Source organism: Vespa mandarinia, chromosome 1, assembly GCF_050613455.1.
Source record: "Vespa mandarinia isolate Hongniang chromosome 1, ASM5061345v1, whole genome shotgun sequence".
Taxonomy (NCBI): domain Eukaryota; kingdom Metazoa; phylum Arthropoda; class Insecta; order Hymenoptera; family Vespidae; genus Vespa; species Vespa mandarinia.
The window spans coordinates 14,862,501-14,877,649 of NC_140810.1; the positions used below are offsets into that span (position 1 = coordinate 14,862,501).

At 31.4% G+C, this 15,149-nt stretch overlaps 2 protein-coding genes and 1 long non-coding RNA gene across 6 annotated transcripts in view; 1 reads left to right on the top strand and 2 right to left on the bottom strand.

Moving 5' to 3' along the window:
* Positions 1-1,438, bottom strand: part of LOC118447713 (SIN3-HDAC complex-associated factor) — a 7,109-nt gene extending 5,671 nt beyond the window's left edge. The window contains exon 1 of one of the 3 annotated variants that reach the window (XM_035880000.2): positions 1,308-1,438. The gene's annotated coding sequence lies outside the window, so the exon portion shown is untranslated. The other 2 variants (XM_035879997.2, XM_035879998.2) reach the window with 2 other exon arrangements.
* Positions 1,439-2,675: 1,237 nt separating this feature from the next.
* On the bottom strand, positions 2,676-4,624 carry LOC118447577 (uncharacterized). Its single transcript, XR_014983777.1, has 3 exons — positions 4,461-4,624; positions 3,824-4,370; positions 2,676-3,724 (listed from the first exon to the last, which is right to left on the bottom strand). It is a non-coding gene; the product is annotated as an uncharacterized LOC118447577 (long non-coding RNA).
* Positions 3,623-14,933, top strand: LanB2 (laminin subunit gamma-1). Of its 2 annotated transcripts, none has more exons than XM_035879661.2 (26): positions 3,623-3,790; positions 4,992-5,398; positions 7,013-7,271; positions 7,695-7,999; positions 8,109-8,314; positions 8,394-8,497; positions 9,120-9,308; positions 9,433-9,658; positions 9,771-10,027; positions 10,104-10,276; positions 10,356-10,488; positions 10,562-10,786; positions 10,873-11,061; positions 11,168-11,353; positions 11,442-11,644; positions 11,739-11,954; positions 12,031-12,301; positions 12,381-12,559; positions 12,645-12,775; positions 12,859-12,969; positions 13,058-13,256; positions 13,327-13,564; positions 13,635-13,810; positions 13,891-14,073; positions 14,166-14,283; positions 14,364-14,933. In XM_035879661.2, the coding sequence occupies exons 2-26, from the start codon at positions 5,246-5,248 to the stop codon at positions 14,597-14,599; spliced, it is 4,866 nt and encodes a 1,621-aa protein (XP_035735554.1). In that variant the 5' UTR covers positions 3,623-3,790; positions 4,992-5,245; the 3' UTR covers positions 14,600-14,933. The 2 variants fall into 2 exon arrangements, with proteins under 2 accessions (XP_035735554.1, XP_035735555.1); XM_035879662.2 differs by lacking the exon at positions 3,623-3,790 and adding an exon at positions 4,590-4,742.
* Positions 14,934-15,149: the final 216 nt, after the last annotated feature.

A 15,149-nucleotide genomic window follows, 5' to 3' on the forward strand; every position in this document is an offset into this window, starting at 1 on the left:
ATTTTTTCTCTTTCTTTCTCTCTCGAAAAAGAAATAATATGCAACAGACCAGATGAATTTCTTAAATAAAGATCACAAAGACGAAAAAGACCGCGGTTATTACGATGTGTCGAGGAAAATGGGAACACGAGAGAGGTGAGTAAAAGGGACCAATGGGATCTCTCTCGAAACGTGCACCGGGAGTAACTCGACATGGCGCGTGGCTCGGCACGGTGGCCGCCATACTCATTTCTTTCCCTTTCCTTCGTACGGACCGACCGACCGACCGACCAACCCTGCCTCGAGCGGACATGCACGACGGTATGTGTCAGGACGAAAGATAGAAAAATAAGATCAATGCTCGAGCAATAAAGGATATATCTTTGGCTTGTCCTCTTTCTCTCTCTCTCTCTCTCTTTTTCTTGAGTGAGAAAGTCACAAGTTCTATCATCGTAGTTATATCGTCATTGTTGTCCTTATCAATCTTCTACCACGAATACGTTGTCGCATGGCTAGTTAAAAAAAAGAGAATCGACGACAGTAGTAGCGGCTAGTAACCCGCCGTAAGAAGAGTGGACACGCCATGACAGATGATACGGCACGCACAACAAACAAGTCCACTTGCCAAATAGAAGCCGCGCGGTGGCGGCAGCGGCATGAAAACCGCGGGAATCGCGACGAGGGACATTCGTTATTTATATCGAATATAGGATCGACAATGATTGACGATATTCGACAATAGATTAACGATTAGAGATGATCCTACATTAAATCATAGCGTCGTAGTCTGATGCACTGTCAACGTTAGGACACTTAGTAGACATCAAAGAAAAATCGGGGACGTTAATGTTAGGATGGCAGTTGTTGTACATAAGTACATACATACATACATACAATACGTTACCCGCACCCCGCACACGCCGTCACCGAACGATCCGTCGTTCTTGCATACGCGAGTGAAAGTTTTCACTCGGCACTTGACATAAACCGGCCTGATTTTTCCCGCCGATCGAATCGAATGTGTCGGCGAACGCGAAAGACGATGCTCGTAATATTTCACAGCGATGAAAATACTTATGAAATGCAGCCGACGATACGATGAAGCAACGTAGTAGAGCAGATCCTCGACCTCCCCCGCGAGTGGGGAACACATCGGAGACGCTTGACAACTTGGGAACATATTTGTTGATCTCGTGAACGTGATTACGCGTGACAATCGATCCGAACGATGACGCGTCCTTCATACGATAATCCCTTACCTTTTCGCGACGATCGTGGATGAAAATCACATTAAGATATTTCGATTTAATGACTACAGAATTGCTTACCTTTTCAATACAGGTGACGGTCAGATTTGAGAATCCCTTTGCGCAGGTCTACAGCGCTGCCTGCCGCCGTACGTCCAAGTCAATTCAGCGACCATTTATTTTTCCGATATGCTTCGTCATTTTTCTTAATACCATATTATTTTACACTTTATTTGTTGACTACTGCTAAATTTATTTATAAAAATAAGAATTATTTACAATCAATGAGTATTGTCAATGATACATTTGTTTTAAGTGTACAAAAGTAAGAGGGAAACGAAATGGTATACTATGACCAATGAGAACGCATTTAACGAAGACGACATTTGATGAAGAGAAATACGATTGGTAATAATTTGCGAAATGGCATAGAAAGGATATATATTTGACTCCGTTTCCGTTTCTTGGATTTGAGTTGTTTAACCGTTTATTCGGTGAAGTTAGGTTATGGTAAGATGAAATTTCTTTTAAAAATATATTTTCGTATATAGATAGACACATACATATATATGTATATATATGAATGGATTCGTTTTAAAATATTTTGAATTTTTTATTCGATACAACTCTTTCGTTTTTAGATTATATTAATCATAAATTTGAGATTAAATTTTTTTCTAATGCAATATGCCATAAATTTTAAATAAAGTATATATTGACATTTATATTTTTTATTTCTTGTTCGTATATTTTTGAAGTTATTGCGTCATTATGTTTTATATATATTTTTCTTCGCAAATTTACAATTTACTCAATATTTTTGAGTAATAAATATATTTTCATTCGACATAATACTGTACAATTATGTTGTCAATGACAAAAAAAAATCACAGATCTATCTCGCTCGTGGTAGGCCAACCTAAACCAATGAAACACGTACCAGATTTAACCAATCAAAATTGTTCATAATTAATAGTGAACATATTGTAGCACATTGATTCGTGGTCTTTCATTTAATGTGTAAACAAATTTAGAACGTTAATGTCTATCTGATAATTGATGTGCTATAAAATTTAAAACAATGTAATTTATTTTGGTGGAAATAGTATTATTCAATTATTATCATCAAAATGAAATTAAAGTTCTTTTAAGTGAGATGAAAATTAAGATCTGACATAAATTCTTTTAAAGCTTCATTAGGTTAGGTTTCCAAACGAAAATAGTGATTCGGAACATTATTTTTCTTTTCAATTATTATTTAAATCTATGAGGTCTTCATCAGTTATTTTGACAACAAAATTATTTTGTTTCATGATTATGTATGAATTGTTTATAAAATGTAACAAATGCAAATAAATTATGTGTTTATAATTAATTTAACATTATTTGATTTTTTACAATTTTGATAATTTCATAACTTTGTGAAATTAAGAAATTGATGAAGTGATATTAAAAGATCTAAATATATCTATACTGTAATTTGTTCGTACATGATCCATATTTATATATATGGTATAAAAGGTATTATATATGAGTGTGTATATATTGGAATCATGGTATCATTTAGCATTTCCGGGTAAAAATATATCTGCTGAAGCATCCGACTTCCAACATTCGTGATAAATATTTGTAATAAAAATGGTAAAATTTGTATAAAATCTAACCTACCGATATGTACATAATAAAATTAATATACGAACATAATTTAATATTATTCGAATTACCATTCTTATAAATACTTAGTTTTGAGAGAGAGAGAGAGAGAGAGAGAGAGAGAGAGAGAGAGAAAATTGAAACTCATTTGAAATGATGACAATTCGTCATCGAGAAGAAGTCATCGTTCCCTGACTGTTTAATCTTTTTCGTATTTCCGTTCGCGTCAGATAACAATTATTATAACCATGTGTAAGCATATTCAGGAAACATATACACAAATGAATGTCGAGGATATATATTCCCAGAACTAATGATGTTTTATGATGTTTTAATCGTATGCATACGTCGATATTAAATCATATTTACTCTATAACTGTTTCTCATTTGCATTGAGTATTGGGCAATTTTTAAATAGATTAACTTTTATTTCTCAAGCAAAACGAATATTGAATATGTAACTGAGACAATTATTTACGTGACGATTTTTCAACTTTTTGTGTTACCCCTAGTCTTCGTAATTGACAAATACAATATTTTTTTATAAAAATATCGTATATGTAATTGTCATGAGTGGTATAAAAAAGAAAAAAATTTTTTTTTTTTTAAATATATCGAAAGTGTTTTTCTATTTTATATAAAATGCAATTTGATAGAATATATAGAAAAAGCACGTTTTCTACTACTACATGGAAGAGCGCGTGCGCTACTACTACACGAAGAAAAACGAGGGAGAATGAAAGAAAGAGAGAAAGAGAGAGCAGTGATGTTCGACAGTGCGGCTCCAGCATTGGACGCGGCGGCTATACTCCTTGTTTCTTCTACGTCTCAGTTCGGTTCGCAGCCTTGTACCGGGAAGAAAGGGACATCGTTCAACTTCTACATTTTTGAGATTTCGTTTGCACGAAGAGGTTAGAAAAGATGAATCGTTTCTTCTTACTTACTTCGAGTTACGAATTGTTTATCCGAGTGACTGGTGATTTTTTGAAAAAACCTCTCTGTCGTTATCTCTGTCTCTCTTCGCATGACTTTTCTCTCTCTCTCTCTCTCTCTTTCTCTCACACACGGTATCTGTAAGTCTATTCATTCTTTCTCTCTCTCTCTCTCTCTCTCTCTCTCTCTCTCTCTCTTTCTCTCTCTCTCTCTCTCTCTTATACATACGGTGCCTGTTAGTCTATCCGTTTTCTCTCTCTCTCTCTCTCTCTCTTTCCCTGCTTTCTATCTTTTTCTTTATCTCCCTCCACTGCACTTTCAGGATCACTGTACTCCTTGCAGTCTCAAGATGCGTAGTAAATACCCTCACGTACACCATATGATTGTAATCACATAGATTTTATATTTTCTTTTTTTTTTTTCTTTTTCTTCTTTCTTTTTCTTTTTTTTTTTATTATTATTTCTTTAGATATAATGACCTGTTTCTTAGAAGATAGATCCGATCAACCACTCTTGTAACCTAATTTGCACCAAGCTGAATTTTTTCGTAGGTGATGACTATTGAAGCATTTTAAAAATAGTCAAAAGATAAAAACGGGAACAACATGTCTGTGTTCTATTTTTTGTTCTTTTCTTTTTTATACGTACCGATTGTTTCTTTATATTCAAGTAACGATGGAACAAAGGGACACTTATAGAAATTTTCAAACGCTTTATCTTCTTAGATTTATCGTTTCTTACTGTACGAGGACGCATAAAGTTTTGTTCTCAGAACTAAATAGTAACTTATACTTGATGCAACTAGACGGTATCTTGTTGACATTAGTCTAGTAGCAAAGGCTTGAAATGTTCTTGAGATTTACTTGAAAAGCATTCGTTATCTCGAGTTGTTTTATGTTTGCATGCTTTCCTTTTGAGACTTTCTCGCATGTAAGTTAAGATAAAGCAAATTTAATATTCATTTTATCGTAGATATCATACGATCGAACAATCCTACGAATAATACGCGTGATTTATTAAAAATAATATATCGAAAATAAATTCAATCGATCAACAGTATATATTATTACGTAGAAAGAAACTTTTAAAAAATAACGTATTACCACGCGCTTTTTTGAAAACAGAAATTAACAACGTATATCATTCATTTTTGTTTTCTCTCTTTTTTTTTTTTAATAGAAAAGAAAATTTTTATCATTGAACGTTCGAAAAAAATCATCAATCCTGATGGACCCGTTCACGCTATTATTCGACTACTCAAATCTTCGAAAATAAAAGAAAAGTTTGGCTAAAGTGAATCGAAATAAGGGTTACAAGTTTTAATGGTGTGTAAAACAACGAGATTTGTATTTTGGTGCATCCGTGTTGTCCAGTGATTGACATCAGCGAATTGAAAGAGACTGGAAGATTTAAAAATTGAGATTGGAATCAAAATGTGTGGAATTTTTTTGAAATTTTTCCTACTCGTTATCACCACGTTTTTCGTGGTACTGGCTGATCCTGATCCCTCGGATGAACTTTATAATCGATGGCCACCGACGAATCGTGACGAAGACAAGTGTTATGATGCTCAGGGAAAACCACAGGTTAGTTAATTGACGATCAACTTTTTTTTTTGTTTTTTTTTTTTTACTTTTTTTATACCTTCTTTCATTGAATTATCTGTGATAATGTTTTAACAATTTATTAATATCAATAAACTAAATGAAAAGATATTGCAATAAATATAGACTAAGTTTGTTAGAATTATTCGTAGAATAAAGACAAATTCTGTGAACATAAAGTCTAGAGCTATCTTTATTTCTTCGAATTTCTGTTGTGTCGGGTCAGAGGTTGAACACATGGTAAACGCCATGTGTTTCATGTATGGTTACAAGATCGTATTTTTACATATGTTTTCACGAAAGAGAAGAGAAAGAGAAGAATCAATTTTCTTTTTATTTATTATAATGATTTTTAATGGATATCTTTCGATGTTTATTTTCATAATAACTTTTCTTTTCTTCTTTTATATATATATATATATATATATATATACATACATATATAATATATATATATAATATATATATACATACATATATAATATATATATATATACATACATATATAATATATATATATATATAATATATATATACATACATATATAATATATATATATATATATATATATATATATATATATATATAAATGTCGTAATCGGGAAATGTGTTTTAATCGTTTCGATGTATTTAGTATTCCGATTAGGAAATATTTATCTGAAAGAATGTGTCGAAGAATCTGTTCGTGGTGTCGATGACTCTTGCGATCTTGATCTTCGTATAAGTGTAACCAATGAAATATATAAAATTAGCGCGCTTAGATGAAAAATAGTCGGTTCTTCGTGATTATTCTGATATACGTAACGCTTTTTCCTAAAGGGAATTGGAACGACGGGTTATCGTAAAAGGTCCGAAAGTTACACGAACTTTCTGAGATAGCATAGAAGAATGATAATGTGTGATAGATACGAGACTATCCGGTATATTCCCTTTTTCTTTTTTTTTTTTTTATATATGTATATATATATAGAAATATTACGAGTGTATATTTATTTAAAAAAAGAAAAGATTTAGTGATTTTAAATTTTCTTCTTCTTTCTCATTGTAACGAAAGATCAAACATGCGAATGTCTCATTGATTATGTTAGATAAAAACAAAAACGTGAATGAAAATCATGGAACGATTTACTGCTATAAAGAAATACTTTAATCTAAAACGTTCTTGGAATCAATTATTACATTTGTTTTCCTAATTAATTTCAATTTCTATGAAAATATTGAAAGGAATTGTTTTATTTTTCGTGCAATGGTTGGAAAATTGTCGAGCTTTCATGCCATCCATTCTCACCCTCCTAATTAATTTTTAATTCTTACTGTGAAAAAAATAATTTTTATATTTCTTACATTGGTTTTTCTTACATTCTCGCATTTTTATGTAAACCATCTTTTTTTTTAAATTTCTTCAAAAAATATGAAAGAAATTCTTTCGAACTTTCTTGTCGGGTTTTTTGTTTTTTCTTTTTAATTAATGTCTAATAAAACTATGAGAGAAATCATTTCGTACACTTTTATGTCTTTTAAAATTGTTAAAAGTTCTTAAATTTTCCTGTTGGTCATTTCGTTTATTCTTTTTTTTTTTTTTTTTTTTTTTTTAGAGATGTATTCCACCCTTTGAAAATGCTGCTTTCAACGTATTTATGGAGGCAACGAATACATGCGGAGAGGAACGTCCAACAGAATTTTGCAAGCAAACTGGAGTACAAAGGAAATCTTGTGAAATTTGCCGATATGGCGATCATCCAGCTTCTTTTCTTACCGATCATGATAATAACGACAATGCGACTTGGTGGCAATCAGAGACCATGTTCGAGGGCATTGAATATCCTAATCAAGTCAATTTGACTCTTCATTTAGGTATAATTATATGTAGAATATTATATAGATATACTTTATTTCAAAAGAAATTCGTAATATAATAAATAATTTCGTTGTAAATAAAACGTTCGTAAAAACCTTTTTTAAAAATTCAAGCTTGAGAGGATATGAAAGAGTTGAACATATAAGGAAACATCGTCAGTCTTGCGTAGGTGGGGTCTGTAGGATAACGATGCTGTATAGTTTGTGGGGTTATATATTTTACGCGATTCTTAGATCTTCGAATCACGTGTAATACATAGGAAAAAAAAAATATATATATATATGAAATCATTCCTATAATTTTTAACTATTTTTTATATATTTAAGATATGTCTATTTTTTAATATATGTATAATATTCAGGAATAAAAATAACGAATCTTAAATTATAATAAATATTAAATAATTTTTATCAATTTAGGTAATAAGACATTCGATATCACATATGTCAGAGTACTCTTCGAATCACCTCGTCCAGAAAGTTGGGGTATATATAAAAGGAAAAATGAGCAGTCACCTTGGGAGCCTTATCAATTTTATTCGGCTACCTGCAGGGACACGTACGAACTTCCAGAATCGAAAGAAACCGTACGCGGTGACGATACAAGAGTACTTTGTACTTCCGAATATTCGGATATTTCTCCATTATCAAAAGGGACAGTAGCTTTTTCTACTTTAGAAGGACGTCCCTCAGCGTACTATTTTGAAATGAATCCAGCATTACAGGTAGAATAAATCAAATTTACAATGCATAAATATGTACATAAAAATAAAAAGAAAAAGAAAAAATCAATTTAAAAAATGTTCATTGTTTTTTTTTATCTCGTTTTTATAGGAATGGGTACAAGCAACTGATCTAAGAATCACTTTGGATCGATTAAACACGTTCGGTGATGAAGTGTTTGGCGATGATCAGGTTTTAAAATCTTATTATTACGCGATCGCTGATGTTGCAGTTGGAGCACGTTGCGCTTGTAATGGTCATGCTGGGCAATGTGTGAACAGTACAAGCGTTGATGGTAAAACGCGAAGAGTTTGTAGGTAAAGTCAATTATAATATTAAGTTTTCATTTTGATCTGTTTCAAACGAACTTTTTGTAATTGTTATTTGTTTTTATAGATGCGAACATAACACTGCTGGTCCAGATTGTAACGAATGTTTACCTTTTTATAATGATGCTCCATGGGGTCGTGCCACGACGACTGATGCTCATGAATGCAAACGTAAGCTTTGATATTATTTTTTCAATATTTTTGTTTTTTCCCTTATGATTTATTATCATATAAATAAACAAGCATGAGTTTCAAGTGAATTTCTAGATTTTCAAAAGGAAAGAAGACGTATATTTCTTTTCGTTCAATTCTCGAGAGAAAGAACGTAACTTCACGATCGGCTTGACATTAACCAACTGACTTTACCTTTTACGTCTGTTACGTGCATTCAAGTGGGGGTATTGTGCACTGTGCAAGGACATATAATGTAGTTTCTTCTTCGTGTTCTTAAGGCTCAGTATACGATACGTCGCGATATCTATAGAAAGATATTTGTTGTTTGTTTCATATAATTTTTTTTTATCATTAAAATTTAATCAATGAAAATGAATGAACTCGAAAGGCAAATTAATTGAAATTAAACTAATTTATAATTTATTTCTAAATAAAATTATATTAATGATGAAAGTGATAATTATATCGTTCGTGTTAATGAACAATTTAGTGATGTGCATAGCATCACGTTGGAATGGAATGTTTTCGTGGTATCCGGCGTATAGTAAGGTTTTTAATAAAATTACAAAAAAGAAACTAATTAATGTGGTTTGTCATCCTATATGTTGTTTATTTTCAGCTTGTAACTGTAATGGATATTCCGAGAGATGTTATTTCGACAAAGAATTGTATAAAGCGACTGGTCATGGCGGTCATTGTTTAGACTGTAGAGCTAACCGAGATGGAGCTAACTGTGAAAGATGTCGGGAGAATTTTTATCAACGTCCGGAAGATGATTATTGCGTAGCTTGTAACTGCAACGAGATTGGTAAAAATCAGAACAACTGTTGAAAAATATAAATTTAAATTTAAATTAAAAATAAAAATAATATTGTACACATAATGATTATATAATAGTAAGTCAAATATAAAATAAAAATGTAATGGCGTAGGTTCGAGAAGTTTACAATGTAACAGCGAAGGCAGATGTCAATGTAAGACAGGAGTAACAGGCGACAAGTGCGATCGTTGTTCTGCGAATTTCTACAATTTTGGATCTCTTGGTTGTACATCTTGCGAATGTAGTTTACCAGGTTCGCAAGCAAATACACCAAACTGTGATCCGACTACTGGAGTTTGCTTATGTAAAGAAAATGTCGAGGGAAAACGTTGTCGAGAGTTAGTATTACTGCTTGAGAAAAAATTATTTTCATTTTTTTTCTTGCCATGATGATATTTTTAAATATATTTAATTTGTTTGAATCATTTATGATTGTACGTTGTTAAACAGATGTCGACCAGGTTTCTTCAATCTAGCTCTGGAAAATGAATTCGGTTGTACTCCATGTTTTTGTTATGGTCATTCATCGATATGTATGCCTGCAGCTGGTTACTCGAAAGTCGTTATCGAGAGTATGTTTGTCAGAGGAAATGAACGCTGGTCAGCTACCGTAGCTGGTAACCCAATACCTGTACATTATGATCCTCTAACGCAAACGATATATGCTACAGCGTTAGATCGTGACAATGTTTACTTCATTGCACCTGGTAATGTATTTATTTCGAAATAGTATCCTATAATAGAAGGAGGGTTATTGAACAATTATCTTGTTATCATTTACAGACAGATTTTTGGGAGATCAAAGAGCGTCATACAATCAAGATCTATCGTTTACTTTAAGGATTGGAGAGGCAGGTCCTGCCCCAACTGCACACGATGTAATATTGGAAGGTGGAAACAGTGAACAAATAACGCAACCGATATTTGGTCAAAAAAATCGTATGCCAACTGTCACGGTAAAGAAAACTGATAAAATAATAATAAATTCGTATTTATCTTATACGTTTGAATTCAATGTAATCAATATTTGTTTAGCCGCAAGAATATAAATTCAGATTACACGAGCATAGCGAATATGGCTGGCAACCAAGATTATCTGCCAGAGCTTTTATGTCTATACTCTCTAACTTAACCGCTATAAAGATTCGTGGAACTTATACGCATCAAGGTGAAGTTTCTTCAGTAATAAAAAATCTTTTTGAAAAAATTAATTTTATCGATTATGTTTCTCGTGTAATTAGGTAGAGGTTTTCTGGATGATGTTAAGTTGGAAACTGCACTTCGCGGTGCTGCCGGTGAATCTGCTGATTGGGTGGAACATTGTAATTGTCCTCACGGCTATGTTGGTCAATTTTGTGAATCTTGCGCACCTGGCTTTCATCATGATCCACCAAATGGTGGTCCTTTTGCTCTTTGCGTTCCGTGTAATTGTAATGGACATGCAGATATTTGCGAAGCAGAAACAGGTGAGTAGAAGATATTGTGTACATGGATTGAACTCAATGTTTATCTCTCAAATTATTCATATATCTTTTGGTTTAATATATCACAGGTCAATGTATTTGTCAACATAATACTGCTGGAAGTAATTGTGAATTGTGTAGTCGTGGATATTATGGGTATCCTTTAAAAGGCACTTCCAACGATTGTAAGCCATGCCCGTGTCCTGATAACGGTCCTTGTATTCTTCTTGGTAATAATCCTGATCCGATTTGTTCTGAATGCCCAATAGGAAGAACAGGTAAAAAAATATTTTTATGTCACATAATTATTTTTTATATCCAATTTGTTAAAGTAAAAATAATTTTGTAATTTTATAATTTAAAATTATTTTTGATTCTTTTCAGGACCAAGATGTGAAACTTGTTCAGATGGTTACTTTGGTAATCCTGAAAAGGGTATAGCTTGTCGACCTTGTGATTGTAATAATAACATTGATTTAAATGCAGTACGAAATTGTAATCATGAAACCGGAGAATGTCTGAAATGTGTCAATAACACTGCTGGCTTTCATTGTGAAGAATGTCTTTCGGGTATATTAAGAGAACAATTTAACACAATTTTTATAATATTTTTGGAAATAGTGGCATGTCTCATGAGCATTAATAAATCATTCATTAGGTTATTATGGAGATGCTTTATCTGATAGTAGAGAAGATGGATGCAAATTGTGTCAGTGTTATCCACCAGGTACAGTTGAACTCGAAGATGGAAGAGTCGCTCCTTGCGATCAGCTTGTAGGTCATTGTCTCTGTAAACCCCATGTAATAGGCCGTAACTGTGATAAATGTGAGGATGGATATTATCATATATTAAGTGGCGAGGTGAATGCATAATTAAATAAGATAATACATGCAAACAAAGCTATGAAATAGTATAGATTATGTTCATATACATATATGTACATAAATATTTTAGGGATGTACACCTTGTAATTGCGATTCTGAGGGATCTTATAATCGAACTTGTAATGCTGTTACTGGTCAGTGTCAATGTAGACCAGGAATAACTGGTCAACGTTGTGATACTTGTTTACCATATCAGTTTGGTTTTAGTAGAGAAGGTTGTAAACCTTGTGATTGTGATAGAATTGGATCTCAAGATCTTCAATGCGATGCCAGTGGACAATGTCTTGTATGTTTATATGAATATAAATGTTCTTTATTGTTATCTTTTTATTTTAATTCATCATATTTTCTTTTTATTACAGTGCCTTACAAACGTAGAAGGAAGACGTTGCGATCGCTGTAAAGAAAATAAATATAATAGACAAAATGGTTGCATCGATTGTCCTGATTGTTATAATCTAGTTCAATCTGCAGTCGATAAACATAGGCAACGTTTATCAGAATTAGAGAATACACTTAAAAAGATCAATAGTAGTCCAACTGTCATAAAAGATTCAGACTTTGAGAAGGAATTAAAAAATGTTCAAAACAAAGTTAAGAATTTGCTGGATATTGCCAAGCAAGAGTCTGGAAGTAAATATAAGTTTATAAATTTATTTATACATTGTTTTCTTGTTTTATACTAAATTTGACATTAATATTGATATTTTAGGTGGAAATAAAACACTCGTTGAGCAACTTGATGAATTGAATAGCCAATTGACTGAAATAGGTTTTATTTCACAAACAGTAAACATTACAGCAGCTGAAGCATATAAGACTACTACGGAAGGATTAGCAAATGTTAATACAGCAGAGACAGTGTTAGATAAAATACATGATCAATTGACTGTGAGTTAATGAAATATATATACTTCAATTATATAATACATTACAAATGAATATGTGTGAAATGTATATATATTAATAATAATAGGAAGCGGAAGATTATTTAGCTACAGATGGAGCAATGGCATTAATAGAAGCCAAATTACGTGCTGATCAAGTTGGTCAACAAAATCAACAGATGACAGCTATAGCACACGAAGCGCGTATTTTAGCTGATTTGTATGTACAACATTTTATTCATCATATGTAACATCTGTACGTATGGATACATTAATAATATTAGTGATATTAATTTTTTACAGTAATACCAATGAAGCTAAGAAAATTCATATGCTGGCTGAACAAGCTCGAATTACGTCCTTAGAAGCTTATAATCTTGCTAAAAAGGCGATAGCTAAAAATTCAAACATGACGTATGTATCGTTTTTCAAAATATTTTTTTATAATCGTACATATAAACGTGAAATGATGAAAATTATATGAAAATTGTTTTTCTATTAGGGATATTTTAAGAGAATTAGAAAACAAATTGGAAACATTAGAGGATCGTATGAATGAAGTGAAGAATCTTACAGCAATTGCAAGTGCAAAGTCATTTGCAGTATCTCAGGAAGCATTAGATTTATCTATATTAGATCTTTCTCTTCCTTCCGTAAACGTTGACCTATTTCAAACTCAAGTAGATGCTATCAGCAATGAAGTAAGAATTTTATTTTATTTATTCATTATAAAATAAGATTTTTATTTTGTTTTATTTTTATTTCTTTTAGGGATTACGATTAAAAGAACAAGCACAATTAATATTAGAACAAAATGAGAAATTCATTAATGAAATGACTGAAAAAGTACGGAAGAGTGAACAATTGTTGGATAAAGCACAAGATCAACAAGCAGCTACTGCAGAATTGCTTGCAGAATTAGACGGTGCGAATGAAAAAGCAAACAGTGCTGTCAAACGTGGTGATCAAACGTTGAAAGAAGCGCAAGAAACTTTAAAAAAATTAGGAGGTAAGACGTTAATTATTGTCAATATTAATGTAATAATGTTAATATGATGAAACTATACTATTTTATTTAGAATTTGACGATGAAGTGCAACGCGAACGTATCAAAGCTCAAGATGCACTGAAAAGCACTAAAAAAATTGAGGTAATGATTCAAACTGCGATAGAAGATATTTTCCAACTTGAGAAGATATTAAATGGGTCTGAGAATAATGCAAAAAGTGCAAATGAAAAAGCGCAACATGCACAGGTAAATTTATAATTTCAATGTTATAATTTATAAAACATATTAAAAATGGAATTTGTTTAATCTGTTTATTTTATTGCCAGACATATGCAGAGAAAGCTAGTAAAAATGCAAATGATATTAGAATGCAGGCAAATAGGACTAAATTAGAGGCATTGCGTTTAGGTAACGAAGCAGAGATATTACATCTCAGAGTTGATACTACAGATTCTTTAATGAAAGATTATGAAATCCAAGTTGGAAAAGATACGAATGTTACTACAGAGGTAACGATAAAAGAATTAATAAAATAGTGATAAAGTATAAATGTATAAGAATAGATGGATAATATATAATTTATAATATAATTATTTTATAGGCAAATCATAAAGTTGGACAAGCAAAAATCAATGTAGGTTTAACTGCAACGTATGTCGATAAAGCATTATCAGATATAGCTGAAATCATAAAAGAACTTGAAGATCTTCCTGAACTAGGTCAGTATATAAGTTATAATTTGTAAATATTTTTTTATGATATAGGAACTATTGTGATTAATCGAATTTCTATTATACAGATGATACACATTTGAATCATTTAGAAGAGCGTTTAACTGCAGCAGAAAAAGAAATTAAAGCTGCCAATTTAGATCAGAGAATTAAAACATTAACAGATGCAAAGAATATGCAAACGCAATGGGTTAAAAATTATGAAGACGAGGTCAATAGATTAAGAATAGAAGTTGAAAATATTGATGACATAAGAAAAGCTTTGCCTGCAGACTGTTTTAAACGTGTACGTTTAGAGCCATAATTATAATACTTGAAAAGGGCACTATTTGAATATACAGACATTTCCTGAAGTTTATTCTAAAGATTATATACGATAGATTTATCGTATTTAGATGTTCTCTGAAAGAACAACTTTCCAGCTTTCATATCAAAAAGGTGCCTTAATAAATTCATACATGTAGTATAATGAATAAAATAATAGATTTTAATAGTAATACTTTTTAAAGTATAACTATTAAAAATTTAATAGTAATACTTTAAAAAGTATTACTATTAAAATAATAGTAATACTTTAATATATTGCACATTTATAATAGCTCCAAGCTATTAAATCGTATAACATTTTATTTAATATGCGCATTTTTTAAGAAAAAGCTTTTTTATTTTTTACATATTTGCTATCGTAAGAAGCAAATAATTGCAATAATAAAGATTACACCAAAGATTTTTTTATAGTTTATACAATATGACCAACTATATAGGATCTTCAAATCTTTAATTTTATATAACTTTTGATTATATACATAAACGTAATTCGTAAAAATTTTATATATAATGTATTCTTATATTTG

Excerpts from the sequence above, each read along its gene's own strand:
- LanB2 (XM_035879661.2), top strand. The coding sequence starts at position 5,246 with ATGTGTGGAATTTTTTTGAAATTTTTCCTACTCGTTATCACCACGTTT. Across the intron at positions 11,354-11,441 it reads TTGTGAAGAATGTCTTTCGG|GTTATTATGGAGATGCTTTA; the intron begins GTATATTAAGAG and ends ATCATTCATTAG. Across the intron at positions 12,776-12,858 it reads GCGCGTATTTTAGCTGATTT|TAATACCAATGAAGCTAAGA; the intron begins GTATGTACAACA and ends AATTTTTTACAG.